The sequence below is a fragment of the Manihot esculenta genome, chromosome 1 (assembly GCF_001659605.2).
Source record: "Manihot esculenta cultivar AM560-2 chromosome 1, M.esculenta_v8, whole genome shotgun sequence".
Classification (NCBI taxonomy): domain Eukaryota; kingdom Viridiplantae; phylum Streptophyta; class Magnoliopsida; order Malpighiales; family Euphorbiaceae; genus Manihot; species Manihot esculenta.
In genome coordinates, this window is record NC_035161.2 from 6393232 (window position 1) to 6420374 (window position 27143).

At 40.4% G+C, this 27143-nt stretch overlaps 1 protein-coding gene across 10 annotated transcripts; it reads left to right on the forward strand.

The window, feature by feature from the left end:
- Positions 1-674: 674 nt before the first annotated feature.
- Positions 675-9448, forward strand: LOC110625243 (ARF guanine-nucleotide exchange factor GNOM). Of its 10 annotated transcripts, none has more exons than XR_006350083.1 (7): positions 675-784; positions 1634-2477; positions 2788-6629; positions 7178-7291; positions 7390-7445; positions 7533-7588; positions 8875-9448. XR_006350083.1 is itself a non-coding variant. In XM_021770869.2 (3 exons), the coding sequence occupies exons 2-3, from the start codon at positions 1743-1745 to the stop codon at positions 6460-6462; spliced, it is 4410 nt and encodes a 1469-aa protein (XP_021626561.1). In that variant the 5' UTR covers positions 675-784; positions 1634-1742; the 3' UTR covers positions 6463-6862. The 10 variants fall into 10 exon arrangements, 1 of the variants encoding a protein (XP_021626561.1); XR_002489555.2 differs by having other exon boundaries at positions 7393-7445; XR_002489557.2 differs by having other exon boundaries at positions 7181-7291.
- Positions 9449-27143: the final 17695 nt, after the last annotated feature.

Here is a 27143-nt window from a genome sequence, read left to right on the forward strand (position 1 = left end):
AAATTTTAAAATTTATTATAAATAATTAGTAATATTCGGAGAATAATTTTTTAAAAAATAAGTGATTATCATTAGTTTTTTTGTCAAAAATTATTCATTAGTTGCTAATATTTAAGATTGATTTATAAATATAGGATTAATCATATACAGTTATAAATTTAAAGATAATTTTATTTCAAAATAATTATAATATTATAATAACTAATTTATAAAAATATAATGATACACGATTTATTTGTAAATGTAAAGAATTTAATTATAAATAATAATAATAATAATAATATTTATTGACAATATTAGGAACGATTTTAAGAATTTATTCTTAAACAATTATAATATTAATGGATAATTATAAAAATCTCAAATTAAATAAATATTTAAAGATGATTGTAAAGTTATAGATGGTTGTTTATAAATACTTATAATATCTAAACTCTAATTTGTGAAAAATTATATTGAATGAGTAGTAAAAAAATATAAAATTTAAATTTTATTTAAATATTAAACCGTAAATTTAATTAAATTTTAAAGATTTGATTATTTCATATTAAAAAAAAACTGTGATTTTATCAGTAGAGAGTAATTTGTAATTAACCATAAGGACTAAATTGTACATTTTATTAAATTATAGGTACTAAATTATAATTAAGCTATTTTTCTTTTCTCCTCTGCAGTGTCACAACCAAGTCTTCCTCTGCTTTCCTCGCTGTGTCTCTCTTTCCCTCTGTGTCGCACAGAGAAAGAGAGTTCACTTGCGGATCTCACTCTCTGGATCCACGCACAGGTAACCCATTGCTGTTCATCAACCCAATGCTTCACTTCAACTGTCCCTCTAACTAAAATCTTCCTTAATGGCTATTTTCTCATTCGTTTTCTTATTTATTTCTTTATTATCTTTAATTCTTTTGGCTTTTTAGTTCTTGGCATTGAACCCTTTGTTTGGTTCACCAGAAATTTTCGACTAAGTAAATGTTTCTGAATCTTATGATACATGCAACTCTCTCCATTTTGTCAATCATTTTCGGTTAATTGAAATCTGGATTATCTGTTCTTGTTAATTTTTGTTTCTTTCTGGGTTTTTATTTGGTTTCTTTATACCACTTTACTAGATCTTGTGTAGTCAGTCTCTTAGTCGAGTGTGCAGTGATCTGTTGTTTTCTTCTCTCTCCATTATCATATACAGTCAACGGGATGTTATAGTCCCCTCTTATGTGCATGAATGCATGCAACTAATGCTTTATTTCTGTGAATTCTGATTGGAATTTCTTTTATGTTATGCCTGATTTTGAGTTAGATTATTCAATGAGGGTTTTATAGCTACTCAGTGATGATTTAATTCTGTGTGTCAATCAAATTTTTGAAGAGGAAGGCGTGGAGAATGCTCCTTCCAACTATTATTTTTGAAATAATCATTATATAATGTTTCCCTTTCTCCTAAAAGAAATTTTTAAGTACATGAGAAATGATTACGTTGATTGGTGCTCTTTTAATAATTTAGAGTGCATGAGCTTCATGTTGATATGCGTGCTTACATTATATCATAGAGCAGCATCCGGGCAGATTTATTCTTCTTGGGCTGCTTTTGACTTGTTTATGGCTAATGAACAAGTATTGATTGTTTTTTTTTTTTCAGCTATGTAATATGAAGAGTATGCTTCAGGCAAGTTATTTTGCCTCCTAAATTTAGCAAACTGGTAGACACTGATAGAAATTGGTTTGCGTACAAAGAATCTTGTACAAATATGGGTCGCATAAAGCAGCAATCAGGAATTAAGGCAATTGAGGAAGAACCTGAAGACTGTGACTCTTCCTATTCTAACAAGGCTACTCTAGCATGCATGATTAATGCAGAAGTAGGTGCAGTATTGGCAGTCATGAGAAGAAATGTAAGATGGGGTGGTCGTTGTATGTCAGGTGATGATCAGCTAGAGCACTCTTTGATTCAGTCTTTGAAGGCACTGAGGAAACAGATCTTCTCTTGGCAGCATCCTTGGCATACCATCAATCCTTCTGTGTATCTCCAACCATTTTTGGATGTTATTCGATCAGATGAAACTGGTGCTCCAATCACTGGGGTTGCTTTGTCATCTGTTTACAAGATTTTAACTCTTGATGTGATTGATCAAAACACTGTAAATGTTGAAGATGCTATGCACTTGGTAGTTGATGCAGTGACAAGTTGCCGATTTGAGGTGACTGATCCAGCATCAGAAGAGGTGGTTCTAATGAAGATACTTCAGGTTCTTCTAGCTTGTATGAAAGGCAAAGCATCAGTCACACTTAGTAATCAGCATGTCTGTACCATAGTGAACACTTGTTTCCGTATAGTTCATCAAGTAGGAACTAAAGGCGAGTTGTTACAGCGAATAGCTCGACACACAATGCATGAACTCGTTAGGTGCATTTTTTCTCACCTTCCAGATATTGAAAACACAGAGCATGCGCTGGTTAATGGAGTTAGTCCTGCCAAACAGGAGGTACAATTGCATATTTTATTCTTGTTCTCACTTGCAAAACCTTTCTCCTAATTATCTTTAACTCTAGTGCTTAGACAATTGGGTATAAATTCGAAAAGTAAATATAATGTCTTGATATAATCTGACTTATTACATGGGTCATAGTTTAGAGCTGATCTGTTAGTATCCTCCTCCTCCTCCTTTAAAACTGTAATATTTTTGTCAAGCAGTGAATAATCATATGTTTTTTTTTGTACTTCTGTCTGTCTATGTCATGGTTTTACTTTTTGTCTAATAACTCAAAATCTGTAGAACCTTCTGTCTTTTACAGATTGCTGGTCTAGATAATGATTACACATTTGGGAGCAAACAAATAGAGAATGGCAGTTCTGAGTTGGAAGGGCAAACATCCTCTGTTAGCTATGTTTTGAGTGCTTCTACGGGACTGGTGGCAACTGTAATGGAAGAAAGTACAATTGGTGGTAGTAGTGGAAAAGGTGCTCTTCCATATGATTTGCAGCTCATGACAGAGCCATATGGTGTCGCTTGCATGGTGGAGATATTTCACTTCTTGTGTTCTTTATTAAATGTTGTTGAACATATGGGAATGGGTCCCAGATCTAATACGGTAGCTGTTGATGAAGATCTACCCCTTTTTGCTTTGGGATTAATTAATTCAGCAATAGAATTGGGTGGGCCTTCTTTTCATCGTCACCCCAGGTTGCTGAGTTTGATTCAGGATGAACTATTTCGTAATTTAATGCAATTTGGCTTGTCAATCAGCCCACTTATTCTCTCAATGGTTTGTAGTATTGTTCTAAACCTGTATCACCATCTGCGTACTGAACTCAAATTGCAGCTCGAGGCTTTTTTCTCTTGTGTCATTCTGAGACTTGCCCAGAGTAAATATGGTGCTTTATACCAACAGCAAGAGGTTGCAATGGAGGCTCTTGTAGACTTCTGCAGGCAGAAAACATTTATGGTCGAGATGTATGCTAATTTGGATTGTGACATAACATGCAGTAATGTGTTTGAAGACCTAGCTAATTTGTTGTCAAAGAGTGCTTTTCCTGTGAACTGCCCATTGTCTACAATGCACGTTCTTGCTTTGGATGGTCTCATTGCCATTATTCAGGGGATGGCTGAAAGGTTAGGCAATGGATCATTTAATTCAGATGAGCCTCCAGTGAACCTTGAGGAGTATACACCCTTCTGGATGGTGAAGTGTGACAACTATAGTGATCCTGATCATTGGGTTACCTTTGTCCGCCGGAGAAAGTACATTAAGAGAAGATTGATGATTGGAGCTGATCACTTTAACCGTGATCCAAAAAAAGGCCTAGAATTTCTCCAAGGAACACATCTCTTACCTGACAAACTTGATCCTCAAAGCGTGGCCTGCTTTTTCAGGTATACTGCTGGGTTAGATAAGAATCTTGTGGGGGATTTCCTTGGAAATCATGATGAGTTCTGTGTCCAGGTTCTTCATGAATTTGCTGGGACATTTGATTTCCAAGGCATGAATTTGGACACTGCTCTGCGGTTGTTCTTGGAAACTTTTAGGTTGCCTGGTGAATCTCAAAAAATACAAAGGGTGCTTGAGGCATTTTCTGAAAGATACTATGAGCAATCACCACAGATCCTGGCTAACAAGGATGCTGCTCTTTTGTTATCTTATTCTCTCATAATGCTCAACACAGATCAGCATAATGTGCAGGTTAAGAAAAAGATGACAGAAGAGGATTTTATACGGAATAATAGACATATCAATGGAGGCAATGACTTACCTCGAGAATTCCTGTCTGAATTGTACCACTCCATTTGCAAGAATGAGATATGCACAACTCCAGAACAAGGAACTGGTTTCCCTGAAATGATCCCAAGTCGTTGGATTGATCTAATGCTCAAATCCAAGAAAACTGCACCATTTATTGTATCTGATTCAAAAGCCTACCTTGACCATGATATGTTTGCTATAATGTCTGGTCCCACAATTGCTGCTATCTCTGTTGTTTTTGATCATGCAGAAACTGTGGATGTTTACCAAACATGCATTGATGGATTCTTAGCTGTTGCAAAGATATCAGCCTGTCATCAACTTGAAGATGTATTTGATGATTTGGTTGTCTCTTTATGTAAGTTCACAACTCTATTGAATCCATCATCTGCTGAAGAACCTGTGTTAGCCTTTGGTGATGACCCAAAAGCCAGGATGGCAACTGTGACCGTCTTTACCATTGCGAATAGGTATGGTGATTATATTCGCGCAGGTTGGAGAAATATTCTGGATTGCATTCTACGGTTGCATAAACTTGGGCTTCTACCTGCACGTGTAGCCAGTGATGCTGCTGATGAATCTGAGGTTTCTTCTGACCCTGGGCATGGGAAACCTATCACAAATTCTTTGTCTTCAGCTCATACGCAATCCTTTGGAATTCCAAGAAGATCTTCTGGATTGATGGGTAGGTTTAGTCAGCTCTTATCCCTTGATACTGAGGAGCCAAGATCACAACCCACTGAACAACAACTTGCTGCTCATCAACATATGCTTCAGACTATCCAGAAGTGCCATGTTGACAGCATATTTACTGAGAGTAAGTTCTTACAAGCTGAATCTTTGTTACAGCTTGCTCGAGCACTCATCTGGGCAGCAGGGCATCCCCAGAAGGGGAACAACACTCCAGAGGATGAAGATACTGCAGTTTTCTGCCTGGAGTTGCTGATTGCAATTACTCTGAACAATCGGGACAGGATAGCATTATTATGGCAGGGTGTTTACGAGCACATAGCCAATATTGTTCAATCAACTGTAATGCCTTGTGCCTTAGCAGAGAAGGCTGTGTTTGGACTCCTCCGAATTTGCCAGCGGCTGCTGCCTTACAAAGAGAACCTCGCTGATGAACTTTTGAGGTCATTGCAACTTGTTTTGAAACTTGACGCCCGTGTTGCTGATGCTTATTGTGAACAAATTACGCAGGAAGTCAGTCGCCTTGTGAAAGTGAATGCTACCCACATCAGATCTCTAATGGGGTGGCGTACAATTACATCACTACTTTCCATCACAGCTCGGCACCCTGAAGCTTCTGAAGCTGGATTTGATGCATTGTTGTTCATTATGAGTGATGGAGCTCACTTGGTAGCTGCCAATTACGTCCTCTGCATTGAGGCAGCCAGGCAATTTGCAGAGTCTCGCGTAGCACAGGCAGAAAGATCTATGCGTTCACTAGATCTAATGGCAGGTTCCATTGACTTTTTAACGCGGTGGTCTCATGAGGCTAAGGAAGCAATGGAAGAGGAGGAAGCTGCAAAGCTGTTGCAGGATATTGGGGAGATGTGGCTGAGGCTTGTGCAGGGATTAAGAAAAGTTTGTTTGGATCATCGAGAAGATGTTAGAAACCATGCACTTTTATCATTGCAAAAGTGCTTGAGAGGAGTGGATGGGATCAATCTGCCACATGGTTTTTGGTTACGGTGTTTTGATCTGGTAATTTTTACAATGCTTGATGACTTGCTTGAAATTGCTCAGGGACACTCCCAAAAGGATTACAGAAATATGGATGGCTCTCTAATTATTGCTGTAAAGGTCCTTTCAAAAGTGTTTTTACAGTTACTCCCAGACCTAGCACAGTTGACTACTTTCTGTAAATTATGGCTGGGGGTGCTCAGCCGAATGGAAAAATATCTGAAAGTCAAAGTAAGAGGGAAGAAGTGTGAGAAGCTTCAGGAAGTAGTGCCTGAGCTTCTTAAGAACACCTTGCTAGTAATGAAGGCCAAGGGAGTACTGGTACAGAGGAGTGCCTTAGGTGGGGACAGTTTGTGGGAGCTTACATGGCTACATGTCAATAACATTGCTCCATCTTTACAATCTGAGGTGTTCCCTGATCGAGATTGGGAGCGCACACAGCATGAGCATGGTGAAACAGGTGAAAGTCTGGTGGCCACTGAATCAGGTTCTCTTACTTTAAATGGACCAGTGGCTTCTGAAGATTTTGGCGCTGGAGGTTAATGTTTACAGAGTGTTTCTTCATCCTATGTTATGTTTTATTGGTGCATATTGCTGAGATTTCATGTCCTATTCCTGGAATTAACAACGATAGCTGTAGAGATTGAGGAAAGTTTTGGTATCATCTCATGCTATTGAGGCCAATTTGCGCAGAAGCGAGTAGTCACATGGTAAATGTCTTTGTATAGAGATATGAATTTGTGACCTATATCCCTCTTCTCCTGTTGGTGCTTCTTATCTGTGCTTCATTTTTCTCTGGCCAGAGTTTGTTGTCATTACCAAAATGTTGATTTCCTGATGTTCTTATATGATTGTGTAGGATCATCATGCAGTTCCATATATGAATTCTATAATTCTTTTTTGTAAGAAAATTTTTTTATCTTATGCTGTAGACTTGTGTGCATTCTTAGCTTCAATATCATTTTGCAATTTGCATGGTCCACTTAATATTGCAAACCCCATTGAAGAAATTGACAAAAACAAATAATTATGGACCTAATGTTTTAATTCAAATTACAAGGACAAAATTTCACTGTTTATCTTGTCAAGAAATAAGAGGCTGTCTCATCCTGAAGTCAAATAGGAGAATGCAGTCATCTATTTCCAAGAATCCGCAATTCCATCAGTTGTTATTTGAAATCCCTTCTTTTCTCTGCCTACTCACTTGCCTTCACTCCTGTAATAGTGCATTTTTCTCTTCTGTTATCTTCTTGCTCAGCAGTCATGGTTGATATCTTCGAAGGATATGCAGCTGTGCCAGACTGCCACTACTGCATGCCTTCTGCAAATGTCTCCCATAAATGCAACTCCACTTTTATTCTACCCAGTCGAGGTATGCTTCCTATTCATAACCATTGATTTTTCCATTTCCTTTTATAGACGACTGTATTGATTGTTAATTCTCGTTAATCTTGTGGAAAAATTTTCTAGCAGAGAAGAAGGAGATCTCTGAGATAAAATCTGGATTGGATGATTGTGATGTATTGGTGAGCTTTTGAAGATTGTGTTTCTGTTTTTGCTTTTCAATTTATGTTGGATTTTTAGGTTTGATGTTTATTTTTATTTTTGATTAGATTCAGAAAATGGACCTTGAGGCGAGGAGCCCCATTTAGTTGTATGTAATAATAAGGTAACTTATCTTTAATTTGTAATATGAAACCCGCTAATATTTAATTTAAGTAACACAAAACCCTCCTGTAAACTTCATTACCCTGTTTCTAAATTATTTTGGAGTAAATTTCATAATGGTATATGAACTTGTGAGTAGAAACAGTAAGGTACCTTAGCTTTAATTTGTAATACGAAACTTCCTAAACTTTTGTGTAATCAACGTAAACCTACTTTAATATATAACAGCCTATTTTCTGGTTTATTACTGACATGACTCTTTCATGTTGCAATAGATTTTATATCTCATATATATATATATATATTCTCTCCCAAAGCTTTTTTCTCTCTCCTTATGTATCCTTCCTTTGTCTCACATAGTAAGTGAAAGAGAATAGGTTTGAGAGGAAGAGTTTCTTTTTTCCATGAATGCTACGTGGGGGAGATGAAAAATTTTCCACAAGGTTTATTACAATATAGAAGAGTCACGTCATCAATGAAATCTAAAAATTGGTTGTTAAAGTTTAAATGACCGTTAGGTAATTAAATTAAAGATGAGGGAACTTTTTGTTACAAACTAAAGGTACCTTACTTCTCTATACTCATAAGTTCCGATACCATCTATTATTTTTGTCTTAAAAATAACTCAGAAACCGACTATTGAAGATCAGAGGGGATTTTTGTGGTATTTAAATATAGATCAGGAGATTTTATATTAAAAGTTAAAGATGAGGTTTCTTACTGTTATATATCCCTAAGTTGGGGTACCTTCTATGTAGCTTGTCGTCTCTAATTGCGTCCTAATCAACATGTCATTAGTTGTAGTTAGCAGTGTATTGCTTTCTTATGAATTTCTTTTTCTTTTCTTTTTTCTTTTTTTTTTTTTTTGGGGGGGGGGGGGGATGGGGGTTTATATTTTTTATGTTTTCTAGAGTGGATAATCTATCACTTGTTCCTTTTGCTGCTATTTCTAGGCCTTATTGGTTTGTTTGTCTTAATAGTCATCCACAAGGGATATTTTTAACGGGACTAGCTTCCTACTCACTATTTTTTTTTTTGTTTTTTGGGTTGCGATTATGAAAAGAAAAGAAAAAAGATTTAGTTGCCAGACTTCCTTTTATTTATCTTTATTGAATTGACTGAATGACTTTCTTGTGGAGTAGACGCAATATTAGTTGATCTCTAAATCATTTGGTTTCACTCGTGATGGTTGCAGGGCATGTTTGAGCCTTGGTGTTTTGAATAATTTACAAGTGAGATTTCTTGTTTATTTGTTGGACTTCTATTAATTGGTCAATGATGGTGCAGGTTCTGCAGATCAGAGAGAGAGATTGTTTTTGTCAATAGAAAGATTAGATAAGGAGAGTAGAAGAATGATGCTAGAAATGGAAGAACTTGGTGCTTCAACTCTTGAAATAAGGTATCTCTCTGAAATGGAAGAACTTGGTGCTTCAACTCTTGAAATAAGGTCTCTCTCTGAAATAGAAGAACTTGGTGCTTCAACTCTTGAAATAAGGTATCTCTCTGAAATGTAAGAACTTGGTGCTTCAACTCTTGAAATAAGGTATCTCTCTGAAATGTAAGAACTTGGTGCTTCAACTCTTGAAATAAGGTATCTCTCTGAAATGGAAGAACTTGGTGCTTCAACTCTCTCTCTCTCTAGAAAAGCCTGAAGAAAATTCAGATTGTGATGGAAACTGCGATTATTACAAATCGCTATGCGCCTTAAGTGGTTTGCTAGTCCTCACAAAAGAAGAAAACTTAATCTTGGATTTAATCGATAATATCGATGACCCAAAAAAGAAGAGAGAAAAACCGGAAACCTATATTAAAATATATAGGGAGAAAATAGAAGCATCCAGTTCTAGGAATCCCTTAAAAAGAAAAATAAAAGATAAACAAACTCCTTACGATTTAAAGGAGATTTTAGATAGGGTTAAAAACTCAAAAAGATGAGAGGACTCACTCTAAAAGAGTTGAGTTCAGAATTAAATTCAGTAAAAACTGAAGTACAAGAGTTAAGAGAAAGAGTAGCCATTCTAGAGCTACTAAATGAAGAACAAAATCAACCTGACCTAAAAGGGTTAGAAGAAGAAGAAGAAAATGAAGCTAAAAGCATCAATAATCTTCACTATGTTAATTTGGTTGACCGGGTAATAATCCACAAATGGCATACCAAAATAATTATAGTTGTCCATAAAGAGTATGTGTTTCAGACAATCGCCTTAATTGACTTAATTGACTCAGGTGCAGATCTGAACTCTATAAACGAAGGACTAGTTCCTTCGAGATACTTCTCCAAAACCATGGAAGGATTAAACACTACAAATGGAAGCAAGATGGCTGTAAGATACAAGCTAAACAACACAGCCATCTGCAACAAAAGTATCTGTTTTGAGATTCCATTCTTAATGGTAAAAGGATTATCTCATCCTGTCATATTAGGTAATCAATTCTTACACATGATCTATCCGATTAAAAGGGTATCAGAAGAAGGGATCAACACCGAGATAGAAGGAAAGGTAATTACCTTTCACTTTGTGTCCCAACCAAGAATAAAAGCAATAGATGTGCTTAAAAACCACATCAAAAGCAAAAACAAGTTTATTAATTCCTTAAAATATGAAGTCTCTTTCAAAATGATAGAAGAAATGATAAATGATCCAAAGGTTCAGCAAAAGATTAAAATAATCCAAGACAAAATGCTTAATAGCATTTGTGCTGAGAGTCCTAATGCCTTTTGGGAAAGGAAAAAACATGTGGTAAATTTATCATATGAGCCTGATTTCAATGAAAAATTAATTCGCACAAAAGCTAGACCCATAGCAATGGGCCCAAGGCATTTAGAGATATGTAAAAAGGAAGTTGCTGAACTAGAGAAAAAATGGCTTATTAGAAAAAGCAAAGGCCCATGGAGCTGCCCTGCATTTTATGTAGAAAATACAGCTGAGCTGGAATGGGAAGTTCCCAGATTAGTAATAAATTACAAGCATTTAAATAAAGTTTTGAGATGGATAAGATATCCCTTGCCTAATAAAAGAGATCTGTTAAATAGACTCTATGAGGCAACTGTTTTCTCTAAATTTGACATGAAATCTGGATACTGGCAGATCCAGATTAGCTGAAGAAGACAAGTACAAAACGACATTCACAGTTTCATTCGGACACTATGAATGGAATGTTATGCCGTTTGGCCTTAAAAATACCCTGTCAGAATTCTAAAAAATAATGAATGACATTTTTAATACTTATTCAACATTCTCTATAGTTTACATAGACGATGTCCTAATATTTTCCAAGACCATAGACCAACACTTCAAACATTTAAATATGTTTGTTAAAATTGTCAGGAGTAATGGACTTGTGGTCTCGGCTAGGAAGATAAAACTCTTCAAAACCAAAGTAAGATTTTTGGGGCATAATATAGAAAAGGGAACAATTATCCCCATAGATCGAGCAATTGAGTTTATCGATAAGTTTCCTAATGAAATTAAAGACAACACCCAGCTACAAAGGTTTTTAGGAAGCCTAAATTATGTGTCAAACTTCTATAAAGACCTAACTCAGAATGCAAAACCTTTATTTCAAAGGTTAAAGAAGAATCCGCCAGAATGATCAAACGATCACACCCTAGCAGTAAGAAAAATTAAAGGTAGAGTAAAATCTCTCCCTTGTCTGGCCATACCACACCTTGAGTCTTTTAAAATTATAGAAACAAATGAGTCAGAGAAGGGGTATGGAGGAATCCTCAAACAAAGGATTGATGAAAAAGAGTCTTTAGTAAGATTCACGAGTGGAATCTGGGTCGGACTGAGAGTTAATTACTCTACGGTAAAAAAGGAAATACTTTCAATAGTATTATGTGTTCAAAAATTTGAATCGGATTTATTAAATAAAAAATTCTTAATAAGGATAGACTGTAAGAGTGCAAAAGAAATACTCTTAAAAGATGTTAAAAACATCGCTTCTAAACAGATTTTTGCCAGGTGGCAAGCCATTTTGTCTGTATTTGATTTTGATATTGAATTCATCAAAGGAGAAACTAATTCATTGCCTGACTTTTTAACTCGAGAGTTTTTTTACAGGAAATGAGTTCAAGGACTCTAGCAAAACGGTCGCATGATGAATCGCCATCTCCACTTAAAAGCGTGGATCGGGTGAGAGACGATGCTTATAAAATAAGCATCAAACCTGTTAATGACAAGGAGGTAAATTACCCCTATGTGCTAATTAGTTATTTTTTCTTAAACCCTATCGAGAAGAAACATGAGGGCTTAAAGCCGTATGAGGTTGTTAAATTTTATACTAAGCACCATTCATCAGCTCCTTATCTACCCAAGGCATTTGATTACTACTAGGCTATTTTAGCTGAAACTGGATCTGTAGAATTCACTCCCACGGAAAGAACAGGACATGAATGGACTTTCAGCAAATTTATAATTAAAAGGGTGGTTACCAGTGAAGAATGGGGGACTCTCTCTCTAAACAAAAAGAATTAAGCTATGATAAGCCCATATATTACAGTTATTTCGACTATATTCATGCCTGGACAGGAGTACTGCTATATGAAAACCGACAAAAAAAGTTTAGTTGGTTTATTCAATTTCAACCGGAAGAGGAAAGTTGGGGAACCATGATTGGTTCTTTAATGGGGGAATATTTCCCATTATCTTACCTAATAAGGTAAGAACCATTTATGAGCAGTTTGCTGAAACTAACCAGGCCATAAGCAACCCCCGATTGTTATTTACAATCCTTTACAAACTACCCTGAATAATCAGACGGGACTACATAAACGCCACCAAAAAACCTAAAAAGTTTAATGAATTATCCATTGAAAAAATATAATGGTTGACAAGGAGAATTATGATCAAATGATGGGATAAATTTGAATTCTTTGGAACCTTATCGGTTTATAATAATAAAGGGTTAATTTGTTTGGTTAAAATGCCAAATACCTCCCAAAATACTCCATTTTCTAACATGTCAGAATTCTTTAAAGACTTATTTCAGACTGTACCAAAAGAAAAATTGAAGAGACAACTGTTTCTGACATTAGGAGAACTGGATGATTCTGCCACCTCAAAAGGAAAAGAAGAAGCCTCCAGTTCAAAAGCAAGAGGCGAATGCTCCAGATTTAGATTTGATAGAATGAGGGAAAGTGACTCAGACAATGATGATGACATATCAGAACAATTATTCATAGACAGTCAGGGTAAAACCTGCAACAAGGCTAGGTTTAAATACCTCAGCTATCCTTTGTGTCAGAGATAAGAGACACAACAGATTTAATGACTCATTAGGAGTAGTAGAATCCTCACTGTGTGATGGGCCGATTTATTTCTCATGCTACCCAAATCTCACTTTGTCTCTAACAGATCCTCATATAAGCGCTATCTGGACTCTTTTCATATACTGGTTGAGCAATCTTTTCTTCGGTCCTTTGGACTCCACTTATTGAGTTACTCCTAATTAGGGGCTCAACATATGACATTGAGGGTCTAGGTGGTAATGATTCAGATGCTATTCTCGTTCTTGAGAATGATCTTCTGCTTCTAGAAAACGAGATTGCTACTGTTCCTCCTTTTGTTTCCACTATGGATTGTAATGAGGTAGAGCCCTCCTTTTTAGGAGGTATTGCCTCTTCTAAGACCCAACTATCAGGTAAATTAACCTGATCCCATTGTATGGATCTTGGAACCATCAGATTTCCTTTGGACAGATTGATCACAAATTGTAATATCCGGCTAGACTCCGGCATCGAAATTCCTGCTTTTCGGCGGAATCTCGGATGTCGAAAACCTCTAGAAGGGTAAAATATGTTTTTCTAAAATGTTTTTCTAAAATGTTTTAACATGTTTTTATGGTTTTAATGAAGAAGAAATTGAGTTTTGAAAGAAAATGTTTTGGAGGAGAAACCCAGGTTCGGCCGCCAAACATGGTGGAGTTGCGGAGGCACTTTTGGCTTCCGAAGGTGGTCTGGCCAGCCACCTATAAAAGGCCCCCTGTCCGAAAATGGGCGAGTTCTTCTCTCTATTTTCGGGCAAGGTAAGTCTCCGCCACCCTTTTTGTCGATCTTGTGTTTTCTCCTCAAATTCTTCAAGTTTTAATGAGTTTTAACTTGGTTTTGAAGATTCTTGAGCTAAAGATCGAAGTTGGAAGCTTGGAGACCCCGGAGCTTGATTTCTTCCATCTCCAAGTTTGGATCGCCTCTCTTCTCGATTTTCAAGAGGTAAGAGTAGATCCTACCATTTTTTGATGCTTTAAGTAAGTTTTGAGGGGTTTTAAAGAGTTTTAATGCATGATTAGGTTAGTTGTGAATATTAGGGTTTTTGTGAGTTAAATGATGTAATGTATGTTTATTGTTTGTTATAATGTAATGTTGTTGGGGTATAGGTTAGTTTTAGACCCCTAAATGCTTGAGGATGTGTTTTTGCATGTTTTTGTATGGTTTGGTTTGAGTTTGGAGGATTTGGGAAGCTGTTTGTGCATGAGAAGCTGAGTTCTGCCATTCTGGAAGAACTCAGGTTCAGTAGCCGAAACCATGTTCGGCCGCCGAACCTGCCTGGGGAGGCAGTTCTGGCTGCCGAACCCTGCCCCCAAAAGTTTGGACTTTCGGCTCTAGAAGGGAGTTTCGGCCGTCGAACCTGCCCCCGAAGGTTGGTGAGTTTCGGCTCTGGAACCACTTTCGGCCGCCGAACCTGCCGCCGAAAGTGGCTGAGTTTCGGCTCTGGAGGGACTTTTGGCTGCCGAACCTGCCGCCGAAAGTGCCCTGTCCAGCCTTCCCTTGCATGCTTCCTATGAATATTTTGTGGTGTTTTAGAGGGTTTTTGGGGAGATGTTTAGAGTCATGGTTGCGTATATTTGGTCCCTCATTTGAGTCCACCTGTGTAGGTTCGGACCCGAGGACCCCAGCAGTGAGGTAGGTACTTCAGAGTTTGTCAGAGTCAGCCTGAGGTGAGTAGAATGGATCTTTATGTTTCAAAGCAAATAAATTTCAAGCATGTTCATGCATCACAAATGCTATGATATATACTAGGTTGTTTGCATTAGAATTCACGAATATGTTGCATTGCATATTTTGATGTTGATGTGGATGGATGTTAGATGACCTATTAGTCCTCGATATGGTATGATGATGATACGGTATAAAAGTTCAGTGAGGCCTATTCTACGCCCCTGGCACAGAGTAAGAGAAAGACCAGTGAGACCCATTCTACGTCCCTGGCATATTGGAATGTTATGTGATGTTATGTTAAGAGAAAGACCAGTGAGGCTCACTCTACGCCCCTGGCACCATTGGAATGTGTAGAGGACTATTGATGACAAGTTCATCCTTGATGTGAATTGTTTGTGATGTGATGCATTCCATGAAAGCATATGATTTAATATACTGTTTTACTATTATGCTCACTGGGCTCTAGTAGCTCATCCCTTTCCCTTAACCCCTAGGTTTGCAGGTCCGGGATAGGCAAGGAAGTCATCAAGAGTAAAAGTATTGTGTATGTAATAGTTAGTGGTGGACATGAAAGATAATGTAATGTAATGTAATGTATTGTAAGATATTGTATAAATTTATATCGAGGATTAGTATTGTGCTTGACTCTAGAGTTTGTGGTTAATCCCCTTTTGTACATGATCGTTATAAAATGTTTTAATGTTAAGAAATGCTAGACCAAGCTTGATGTATGATATGATGTCCCACTAGAGCATTTGATGAGGGCTCTTGTGTGGAGTTTATGTTTTGATTATGATGCATGCACAGATCAAGCTTGGTGAATGAAAAAGTTTAAAATTTTTATGTAAATGTATGATCATGTATGAGATTTATCAGGTATAGCAGGTTGTATGTTAGGCTTGTTACGGGTCCCGGCGACCTTAAGTCGATCTGGATTCTAGCGTCGGTAGCGGTCCGATTTCGGGTCATTACACAAATAGGGTAGTGGTTCCTTTAGGAGAAATTAGTTTGGTAGCTTCTTCCCTTAAATTAGGGACTACTGTGTTCATGGCCTTGTAATGAATCCTGTAAATTAGGATTAAGTTCTCAGATCCTGGCATCATATCATAACCAGAGGTTTTGATATCCAATATCAAAGTTTTCATCATATGAGGATCTGTTAGAGATAAAGTGAGATTTGGGTAGCATGAGAAATAAATCGGCCCATCACACAGTGAGGATTCTACTACTCCTAATAAGGAGTCATTAAATCTATTGTGTCTCTTATCTCTGACACAAAGGATACCTGAGGTATTTAAACCTAGCCTTATTGCAGGTTTTACTGCAATCTGTACCATTTCTATGTGAAGGAACATGTATTTTTCTTGGTGTTCTTGAATGAGCTCTTCAGAGAATAAACTTAATGACTGTAACCCTTCATGCACAAGAGTTGCTTGTCCCACAGTTTTCAGCACATAATCAGATCTCAAGACAAAGTTCGAATTTGACTTATATATGAGATTAGATGAGACAGGTGGTTAACTTCCAGTTGTTCAAATTACTATTTATATCTTAAGCTAATAAAATTTCTTTATTTTTTGTTCTTTTTTTTTTTTCATTACTTCTAGAACTAGAACTCCTAGAGAGACCAGAAAGGTTTTCAAACAATCTATCCATTGATCTAGATCACTGTCAATTATTGTAATACCCGGCTCGAGTCCGGCATCGGAATTCCTGTAGTCCGGTGGAATCTCGGGTGTCGGAACCCTCGAGAAGGGTAATGCATATGTTTTCTAAAGTCTTTTCATTTGTTTTCATGGTTTGAAGGGTTAAAAGACTTGAGTTTTGAAAGAAAAGCAACAAGGGAGAAATGCAAAGGTTCGGCCGCCGAAGGGCACTTTCGGCCGCCGAACATTGCATGGTTGCGGCTTCACGTTCGGCTGCCGAAGGTGGTCTGGCCAGCCACCTATAAAAGGGCCAAGGGTCGGTGGAAGGAGGTTATTTCTCCTCCACTTGCAGCCAGAGGTGAGTTCCAGCCTCTCCTACGTTGACTTTCCTGTTTTCCATGATTTTCATCAAATCTTTCAAGAGTTTTAAGAGTTTTGGTGATTTATGAAGGTTTTGAGCAAAAGAACCAAGTTTTGAAGCTTGGAGCTTTGGAAGAGCTTTTCTTCATATCTCCACGTTAGGATCCTTCATCCTCAAGTTGTGTAAGAGGTAAGTGAAGATCCTGAGCTTCTTTGATGATTTTGAAAGGTTTTATGAAGTTTGTATGGGTAGTATGCATGTTTAGGTTTAGGTGAGGTTTTGGTGATTTGTGGTGTTCTAGCATGATTAAGTGTTATGTGCTATGTTTGTTTGGGGTTTTAGGATAGTTTTAGACCCCTTTGTGCATATATATGTGTATATGCTAGTTGGGAGTAGTTGCTATGCATGTTGGTAGGTTTTTGGGCAAAGTTTGCATGAAACAGAGCAGGGTTCTGCCCTTCGGGCAAAACCAGGTTCGGCCGCCGAAGGAAGGTTCGGCCGCCGAACCCTTTGTGGAGGCAGTTCGGCTGCCAAAGGTTGCCCCCGAAAGCTAGGCTTTCGGTTTAGAAAGGGACTTTCGGCCGCCGAAAGAGGGCGTTCGGCCGCCGAAAGTGTGTGAGTTTCGTCTCTGGACGAGACCTTCGGCCGCCGAAGGTGCCGCCGAACATGCATGAGTTTCGTCTCTGGAGTGGGGTTTCGGCCGCCGAACCTGCCGCCGAAAGTGCCCTGTCCAGCTTTCTTTTGCATGTTTTATGTGATGATTTGAGGTTTGTTTAGAGGGGTTTTGGGGAGTTTCGTAGAGATGTTCTTGAGTGAGTTTAGTCCCTCATTTGAGTCCACCTGTGTAGGAACGGACCAGAGGAATCAGGGAAGTCAGCAGTGAGTCTAGTGTCAGAACCTGCAGAGTCAGTTCAGAGATAACCAGGTGAGTGGAAATTAACTTAATGTTTTAATATGAGAACTGATATTTTATCATGCTTCATGCATCATGAATATGCTTTAGGGTGAGTGCATTAGTGTACACAAAGATGATGCATTGCATTTATCCTTGTACTTGGCACTGCTCCTTGTACATTGCTTATGTGAGGCGGCACGGACTTCGTGAGGATTCATTAGCCCTCAGAGGAAAGACCTGGAACAGCCCTACGGGGACCAGGCACACAAAGACCTGGAACAGCCCTACGGGGACCAGGCACATGGTACTCAGGTACCCCAGATGATATAGAGGGAGTTTTGATCCGTCCGGCCGAGGTGATGTGCTTATGTGTTGCATTCCATGAGAGCATGTTTTATCACCTGTATTTGCCTATTCTACTCACTGGGCTATCGTAGCTCATCCCTCTCCCCTAACTTCAGTTGTGCAGGTTCAGAGATCAGAGAGAACTCAGCAGGGTACAGGAAGAGTACAGAGTGGTGTAATAGCTAGTGTGGACATGTAAATGTAAAGAGATAAGGTTTATGTATAGTGTATAGCATGGTGCTTGACTATAAGAATTGTAATCCCTTTGTGGAGTCACATGATCAGTTTATGTATGTTTTTTTATTGTTGTATGTTTATGAGAAAAACCAGGCTTCACATTATGAGATTGATCCGCCTAGAGCCATGAGGAGCTCTAGTAGGGATTAGTAGAGAACAGGAAGAGTGCATGCACAGGTTAAGCCTTGGAATGAAGAAAAGTTTTATGTTTTTACAGCAAATGTATGATCATGTATGGGATTTCACAGGTATACAGACAGGATAGCAGGCTTACTACGGGTCCCGGCGACCTTAAGTCGATCTGGATCCTAGTGCCGGTGGCAGTTCGGTTTCCGGGCTGTTACAGATTGGTATCAGAGCCCTAGGTTCACATGGTCGGACCTATAGAGAGAGTTGGGCTCATAGAGAAGTTTAGTAGGCAAGCACCATAGGAAAACATGTCCACTAGGATAGGATGTCAGTCCTGTCTATATGCTGATGTGCAATGCCCTGAGTTATGCATGTGCATGTTTTTGATGTGTTGCTGATGTGTTATGTGATGTTGTGTTCCAGAGAGTGAAGATGCGAGGAACTCGTCGATCCGCGAGATTGACAGGAGTCCCACCCGTAAGTGAGGGTACAGCTGCTCGTCCACCTGCCTTGCCAAGGGCAAGATCTCACAGGTCAAGCAGGGAAGGAACGTCACGAGACCCTAGAAGGTCTTCTGACGAGAGCAGGAGAGGAGTAAGTAGAGGGGGAAGGTCAGTAGAAGAAAGAGGTGTGAGGGAAGAGGATCAGAGTAGAGATGCAAGCATGGGTATAGGAAGGTCAGAAGAAGGTATGGGGGAGTCCCAGGGAGGCATGCAGGCCTCGGGATTTGGCTATCCACCCTTTCCACAGGGCCCAGAGTATCCGATGGGAGGCACGTCGGATTACTCCAGTTTTGCCCCATATCCACCCTATCACATGTATCCACCCCCACCTGTTCATCCAAGTCCAGTACAACCTGAAGTAAGGGAACCAGTTCCTCCACCACCACCTCCTGAACCAGTAGCCCCTGTTGTGGAAGCACAGCAACCCAGTTCTTCAGGGGGAAGTAAGGTGAAGATGACCGAGTACTTAAAGTTGGATGCTCCGAAATTCAATACAGGAGATGATCCCTTTGAGTATCTCAGTGCAGTCAGAATGATAACAAGTGAGTTGGGAGCAGATGATGGTAGAGCCATTGAGATGGCAGGGTTCACGTTAAAGTGCAAGAAAGCTAGAGAATGGTTCAAGAACTATGTGGACCCGAGACTTGAGAGTATGCCATGGGAAGAGTTCGCCAACGAATTTGCAGGATGGGCTTTTCCTGACAGTTCCAGGGAACTCAAGGTTGTGGAGTTTGAGCAGTTGAGACAGACGGAGGAGATGAGCGTTGATGAATATACAGATAAGTTCCTGGAATTGTTGCCATATGTTGGTCAGGCATATGATACAGATCAGAAGAAGGCAAAGAGATATGCCACAAGGCTTCATCCCAGGTATTTCTCTTTGATTCTTCATGCGGAGAAGGAAAGTTTCCACTCTATTGTGGATGCTGCTAGAAAGATGGAGGCCAGTGCCATAAGTCAAGGTGTAGTCAAGGCACAGTCTTCTGGTGGTAAACCAGGTTCCTCCTCACAGGGTACAGTAAGTGCAAGTAAGAGAAGATGGGAGAAATTCAGAGGAAAGAGAGGCAAGTTCTGGAACAGGCTTAAGTCGGGTCTAGGAATGAGTAGTGGCTCCAGTTCTGGCGCAGATTTTCCAGTGTGCAAGAGGTGTGGTAAACAGCATAGAGGAGCTTGTCAGTTGGGATCCACAGCCTGCTATAGATGTGGGCAGGAGGGACATTATGCACGGGAATGTCCTCAGGCGACTTTAGTTGCACCATCCCAGCAGATGAGTACGGGCAGTGTGGTACAGCCAGTAGCTTCAGCCATACCACCAAGCAGTGGCAGAGGAAGAGGAAGAGGGGCAGCCTCTTCATCAGGGATGGGTTCCCGAGGTGCAGATCCGTCAGCCCCAGCACGGATTTTCACCCTGACTCAGCAGGAGGCAGACACGTCGAACACGGTGGTGTCAGGTAATCTCATCATTGGGTGTTCAGAGGTGTATGCTTTAATGGACCCCGGTGCTTCTCACTCTTTCATTTCTTCTAGAGCTGCAGAGAGGTTGGGTCTGATGGTGTCTGAGTTAGAGTGTCCTCTATGGGTCAGTGGACCCAAATGTGATCCATCTTTGGCAGAGTCAGTCTGTCGGTTCAGTCCAGTGTGCATAGAGAGTAGATACCTTCCAGCTGACCTGGTGGTTCTAGAGTTGACAGATTTTGATGTCATTCTAGGGATGGACTGGTTATCTACGTATGATGCTACCCTGAACTGTAGAGACAAGGTAGTCAGTGTCAGAGACCAGGATGGGTCAGAGTGTGTCTTCAGAGGAGACAGGAGAGGGACACCTAGGGGTTTGATATCAGCCCTCCAGGCTCGTAGAATGTTAAGGAAGGGGTGTCAGGGGTTCCTAGCTTATGTGAGAGAGCTAGACAGTCAGATTAGGGAACCATCCTCAGTACCAGTTGTTAGCGACTTCCCAGATTTGTTTCCTGAAGAGCTTCCAGGACTACCACCGGATAGGGAAATAGAGTTCGAGATTGAGTTGATGCCCAATGCTAGACCGATCTCTATTCCTCCCTACAGGATGGCACCAGCAGAGTTGCGAGAGTTGAAAGAGCAGTTACAGGATTTGGTAGCTAAGGGTTTCATCCGCCCGAGTACCTCACCCTGGGGTGCTCCAGTATGATTTGTCAGAAAGAAGGATGGACCTCTGAGACTTTGTGTCGACTACAGACAGTTGAACAAAGTCACTATCAAAAACAAGTATCCTTTACCCAGGATCGATGATCTATTCGACCAGCTGGCAGGAGCAGGTTGTTTTTCTAAAATAGATCTGAGATCCGGATACCACCAGTTGAAGATCAGGGAAGGAGATGTATCCAAGACTGCTTTCCGAACCAGATATGGGCATTATGAGTTCCTTGTGATGCCGTTCGGGTTGACTAACGCCCCTGCAGCATTCATGGATCTCATGAACAGGGTTTTCAGGGAGTACTTGGATCGTTTTGTGATCGTCTTTATTGATGATATCTTGGTGTACTCCAGGAATGCAGAGGACCATGCCCAGCATCTGAGGATAGTGCTGCAAACCTTGAGAGAGCATGGCTTGTATGCCAAGTTCTCCAAGTGTGAGTTCTGGTTAAGGAGCATTTCCTTTTTGGGACATGTTGTATCAGAGGACGGTATATCCGTAGATCCCAAAAAGGTAGAGGCAGTAGCCAACTGGCCTACACCCACTACGGTGACCGAGATCAAGAGTTTTCTGGGTTTGGCAGGCTACTATCGGAGGTTCGTTCAGGACTTTTCGAAGATAGCTGCTCCTATGACCAGACTGACCAGAAAGAATCAGAAGTTTGTGTGGTCAGAGGAATGTGAGGAAAGTTTTGCAGAGGTGAAGAGACGGTTAACTTCAGCACCGGTGTTAGCGCTGCCGATCAGTGATGAAGATTTCACAGTGTTCTGTGATGCATCCCGAGTGGGATTAGGTTGTGTGTTGATGCAGAATGATAGAGTGATAGCTTATGCTTCTAGACAGCTGAAGAAGCACGAGCTGAATTACCCGACACACGATCTGGAGATGGCAGCTGTTATCTTTGCACTTAAGATGTGGAGGCATTACCTCTATGGGGTAAAGTGTGAGATCTATACGGATCATAAGAGCCTGCAGCACATCTTAAGTCAGAGAGAGTTAAACTTGAGGCAGAGACGGTGGGTAGAATTGCTCAGTGATTATGATTGTAAGATCCAGTATCATCCGGGTAAGGCTAATGTTGTAGCTGATGCCTTAAGTCGAAAGTCACTTGGCAGTTTATCCCACATTGCAGTAGAGAGAAGACCGGTGGTGAAGGATTTCTACAAGCTCGTAGAAGAAGGGTTACAATTGCAGTTATCTGGTACGGGTGCTTTGATCGCACAGATGAGAGTGACACCAGTGTTTCTAGAGCAAGTGGCTCTGAAACAGCACGAAGACCCCGAGTTAGTGAAGATTGCCAGGACTGTTCAGTCGGGCAACAGTACAGAGTTCAGATTTGATAGTGAGGGGATTCTTCGGCACGGTAAGAGGTTATGTGTACCAGATGATAGCAGTTTGAAGGCAGACATTATGAGGGAAGCTCATAATGCGCGGTATAGCATTCACCCGGGAGCCACCAAGATGTATCAAGATCTGAGAAAGGTGTATTGGTGGCCAGCAATGAAGAGAGAAGTGGCACAGTTCGTGTCAGCCTGCGAGACATGTCAAAGGGTGAAGCTAGAGCACCAGAAGCCGGCTGGAATGCTTAACCCACTGCCGATCCCAGAATGGAAATGGGAGAACATAGCTATGGATTTTGTAGTGGGGTTACCGGCGACGTCTAACAGACTAGACTCCATATGGGTGATTGTGGATAGACTCACTAAATCTGCTCACTTCATTCCAGTCAGGAGTAACTACTCTGTGGACAAGTTGGCGCAGGTGTATGTAGACGAGATAGTAAGGTTGCATGGAGTTCCAGTGTCGATAGTATCAGATCGAGGACCTCAGTTCACCTCCAGGTTTTGGCGGAGTCTGCAAAATGAAATGGGCACAAGGTTGGATTTCAGCACTGCTTTCCATCCACAGACAGACGGTCAGTCTGAGAGAACCATCCAGACCATTGAAGATATGTTGAGAATGTGTGTGTTAGACTTTGGCGGTTCTTGGAGGCAGCATCTACCTTTGGTGGAGTTTGCCTACAACAACAGCCATCATGCTAGCATAGGGATGGCCCCTTATGAAGCTTTGTATGGGAGGAAGTGCCGAACACCTGTTTGCTGGGAAGAAGTAGGAGAGAAAACTCTTGCAGGGCCAGAGTTAGTTGAGATAACCAGCAAGTTAGTGCCTATCATCAGAGAGCGGATCAGAACAGCTGTAAGCAGACAGAAAAGCTATGCAGACATCCGTAGGAAGCAGATAGAGTTCCAGGAGGGGGATATGGTATTGCTTAAGGTGTCTCCAATGAAGGGAGTGGTTCGGTTTGGAAAGAAGGGTAAACTGGCCCCACGGTACATTGGTCCCTTTGAGATCTTGCAGAAGATCGGGCCTGTATCGTATAAGCTAGATTTACCGGCTTCTATGGAACGAATTCACCCGGTATTCCATGTTTCTATGTTGAGAAAATTTGTGTCAGATCCAGAGAAGGTTCTGAGTGAACCTGAGGCGGAAATCTTAAGTGATCTCACTTATGTAGAGCAGCCAGTGCGGATCCTTGACACCCAGATCAGAAAGTTGAGAAACAAGGAGATACCAATGGTGAAAGTTTTGTGGAACCACCACAACCTAGAAGAGTGCACGTGGGAGACTCGGGAGTCCATGCTCCAGCAATACCCATATCTGTTTTGAGGTTAGTTTTCCCTTTTTCTATGTGTTTATGTTGTGTTAGGGACATTCGGGGACGAATGTTCTTAAGGGGGGGAGAATGTAATACCCGGCTCGAGTCCGGCATCGGAATTCCTGTAGTCCGGTGGAATCTCGGGTGTCGGAACCCTCGAGAAGGGTAATGCATATGTTTTCTAAAGTCTTTTCATTTGTTTTCATGGTTTGAAGGGTTAAAAGACTTGAGTTTTGAAAGAAAAGCAACAAGGGAGAAATGCAAAGGTTCGGCCGCCGAAGGGCACTTTCGGCCGCCGAACATTGCATGGTTGCGGCTTCACGTTCGGCTGCCGAAGGTGGTCTGGCCAGCCACCTATAAAAGGGCCAAGGGTCGGTGGAAGGAGGTTATTTCTCCTCCACTTGCAGCCAGAGGTGAGTTCCAGCCTCTCCTACGTTGACTTTCCTGTTTTCCATGATTTTCATCAAATCTTTCAAGAGTTTTAAGAGTTTTGGTGATTTATGAAGGTTTTGAGCAAAAGAACCAAGTTTTGAAGCTTGGAGCTTTGGAAGAGCTTTTCTTCATATCTCCACGTTAGGATCCTTCATCCTCAAGTTGTGTAAGAGGTAAGTGAAGATCCTGAGCTTCTTTGATGATTTTGAAAGGTTTTATGAAGTTTGTATGGGTAGTATGCATGTTTAGGTTTAGGTGAGGTTTTGGTGATTTGTGGTGTTCTAGCATGATTAAGTGTTATGTGCTATGTTTGTTTGGGGTTTTAGGATAGTTTTAGACCCCTTTGTGCATATATATGTGTATATGCTAGTTGGGAGTAGTTGCTATGCATGTTGGTAGGTTTTTGGGCAAAGTTTGCATGAAACAGAGCAGGGTTCTGCCCTTCGGGCAAAACCAGGTTCGGCCGCCGAAGGAAGGTTCGGCCGCCGAACCCTTTGTGGAGGCAGTTCGGCTGCCAAAGGTTGCCCCCGAAAGCTAGGCTTTCGGTTTAGAAAGGGACTTTCGGCCGCCGAAAGAGGGCGTTCGGCCGCCGAAAGTGTGTGAGTTTCGTCTCTGGACGAGACCTTCGGCCGCCGAAGGTGCCGCCGAACATGCATGAGTTTCGTCTCTGGAGTGGGGTTTCGGCCGCCGAACCTGCCGCCGAAAGTGCCCTGTCCAGCTTTCTTTTGCATGTTTTATGTGATGATTTGAGGTTTGTTTAGAGGGGTTTTGGGGAGTTTCGTAGAGATGTTCTTGAGTGAGTTTAGTCCCTCATTTGAGTCCACCTGTGTAGGAACGGACCAGAGGAATCAGGGAAGTCAGCAGTGAGTCTAGTGTCAGAACCTGCAGAGTCAGTTCAGAGATAACCAGGTGAGTGGAAATTAACTTAATGTTTTAATATGAGAACTGATATTTTATCATGCTTCATGCATCATGAATATGCTTTAGGGTGAGTGCATTAGTGTACACAAAGATGATGCATTGCATTTATCCTTGTACTTGGCACTGCTCCTTGTACATTGCTTATGTGAGGCGGCACGGACTTCGTGAGGATTCATTAGCCCTCAGAGGAAAGACCTGGAACAGCCCTACGGGGACCAGGCACACAAAGACCTGGAACAGCCCTACGGGGACCAGGCACATGGTACTCAGGTACCCCAGATGATATAGAGGGAGTTTTGATCCGTCCGGCCGAGGTGATGTGCTTATGTGTTGCATTCCATGAGAGCATGTTTTATCACCTGTATTTGCCTATTCTACTCACTGGGCTATCGTAGCTCATCCCTCTCCCCTAACTTCAGTTGTGCAGGTTCAGAGATCAGAGAGAACTCAGCAGGGTACAGGAAGAGTACAGAGTGGTGTAATAGCTAGTGTGGACATGTAAATGTAAAGAGATAAGGTTTATGTATAGTGTATAGCATGGTGCTTGACTATAAGAATTGTAATCCCTTTGTGGAGTCACATGATCAGTTTATGTATGTTTTTTTATTGTTGTATGTTTATGAGAAAAACCAGGCTTCACATTATGAGATTGATCCGCCTAGAGCCATGAGGAGCTCTAGTAGGGATTAGTAGAGAACAGGAAGAGTGCATGCACAGGTTAAGCCTTGGAATGAAGAAAAGTTTTATGTTTTTACAGCAAATGTATGATCATGTATGGGATTTCACAGGTATACAGACAGGATAGCAGGCTTACTACGGGTCCCGGCGACCTTAAGTCGATCTGGATCCTAGTGCCGGTGGCAGTTCGGTTTCCGGGCTGTTACAATTATTTACTTCTCACGCCTTCAATTTGATAACATGACTACGAATACGCGACTTGGGTTTCACTATACTTAAATGGATCGACCTTCTCTAACCAGGCTCTGATACCAATACGGGAAGCTAGTGCACTAGACTAGAAGTTATTATCTTTGATTAAATTATCTAAAAACTCTATTATATGATTAAACAGTGCTAAGGTTCTTAGGTATTCTCTACAATCACAATATTGATTATGATTTACTAAATGACTTTCAAACAACTCAGACCCTTCACTTACTAGCTCTTGTTTGAAAACCACTACTTCTTGTTTATTTGTTAAATCTATCAAAAGTAATTTTTGCACAATTGACTGAATTGGATGATTAAACAGTGCTAAGGTTCTTAGTTATTCTCTACAATCACAATATTGATTATGATTTACTAAATGACTTTCAAACAACTCAGACACTTCATTTACTAGCTCTTGCTTGAAAACCACTACTTCTTGTTTATTTGTTAAATCTATCAAAAGTAATTTTTGCACAATTGACTGAATTAGATTAGACATAAAAAGGAATACTTACAGTGTCTTCGTCTCCCTAGCCGTTTGGTTTACTCTCGGAGAATAGAATTTCGGCAGATGCTGGTCTAGTGTACCAAACCCAGTAATCGTACTTTCCAGAGGGTTCCCTTAGCAAATCTTTCTTTCCGATTAATTCGTTTACAGGAAGATTTTCTCTTCTAGCAATTTTCACAGTATCTTCTATAAGTTGGTCGACTTCTTTTGTCCACTGATTCAGACTAGTTTCAAATTTAGAGAAATGATTTTTCATGAACTCAGAATTTTTCATTCATAATAATAGTGGATACACTCTTTTGAAATTACAAAGCTAAAATCACTCAAAAGCTTACAAGGAAGGAAACGAGTTGCAGAAAATCTTGTAAAAGAAAACTTGCAGAAAATTGAACTTGTTCCTTATTTACAACAAGCAGCTATTTTATAGTCATTGATGGAATCTCTTGTCGTCACTGCGTTCATAATTCCTTTTGTCACTTCTTTTAGTGCTTCAGAGGATTTTTCTTGCTGTCACCTTTTAGTGACCTGTCAGTGGTAGTGCTTCAGGAAATCTTTTCTTTTGTCACCTTTTAGCGATTTGTCAGTGGTAGTGCTTCAGGGAATCTTTTTCTTTTATTACCTTTTAGCGACTTGTCAGTGGTAGTGCTGAGTGAATTCTTTATAATTCACCAGAGTTCTGGCTGTCTATGAATAATTGTTCTGATATGTCATCGTCATTGTCTGAGTCACTTTCCCTCATTCTATTAAATCTAGATCTGGAGCATTCGCCTCTTGCTTTTGAACTGAAGGCTTTTTCTTTTCCTTTTGAGGTGGCAGAATCATCCAATTCTCCTAATGCCAGAAACAATTGTCTCTTCAAATCTTCTTTTGATACAGACTGGAATAA

What these genes read in the sequence shown, in the direction of transcription:
- LOC110625243 (XM_021770869.2), top strand. Translation starts at nt 1,743, where the DNA reads ATGGGTCGCATAAAGCAGCAATCAGGAATTAAGGCAATTGAGGAAGAA. An exon ending in TTAGTCCTGCCAAACAGGAG is followed by an intron (nt 2,478 to 2,787) that starts GTACAATTGCAT and finishes TGTCTTTTACAG; the next exon opens with ATTGCTGGTCTAGATAATGA.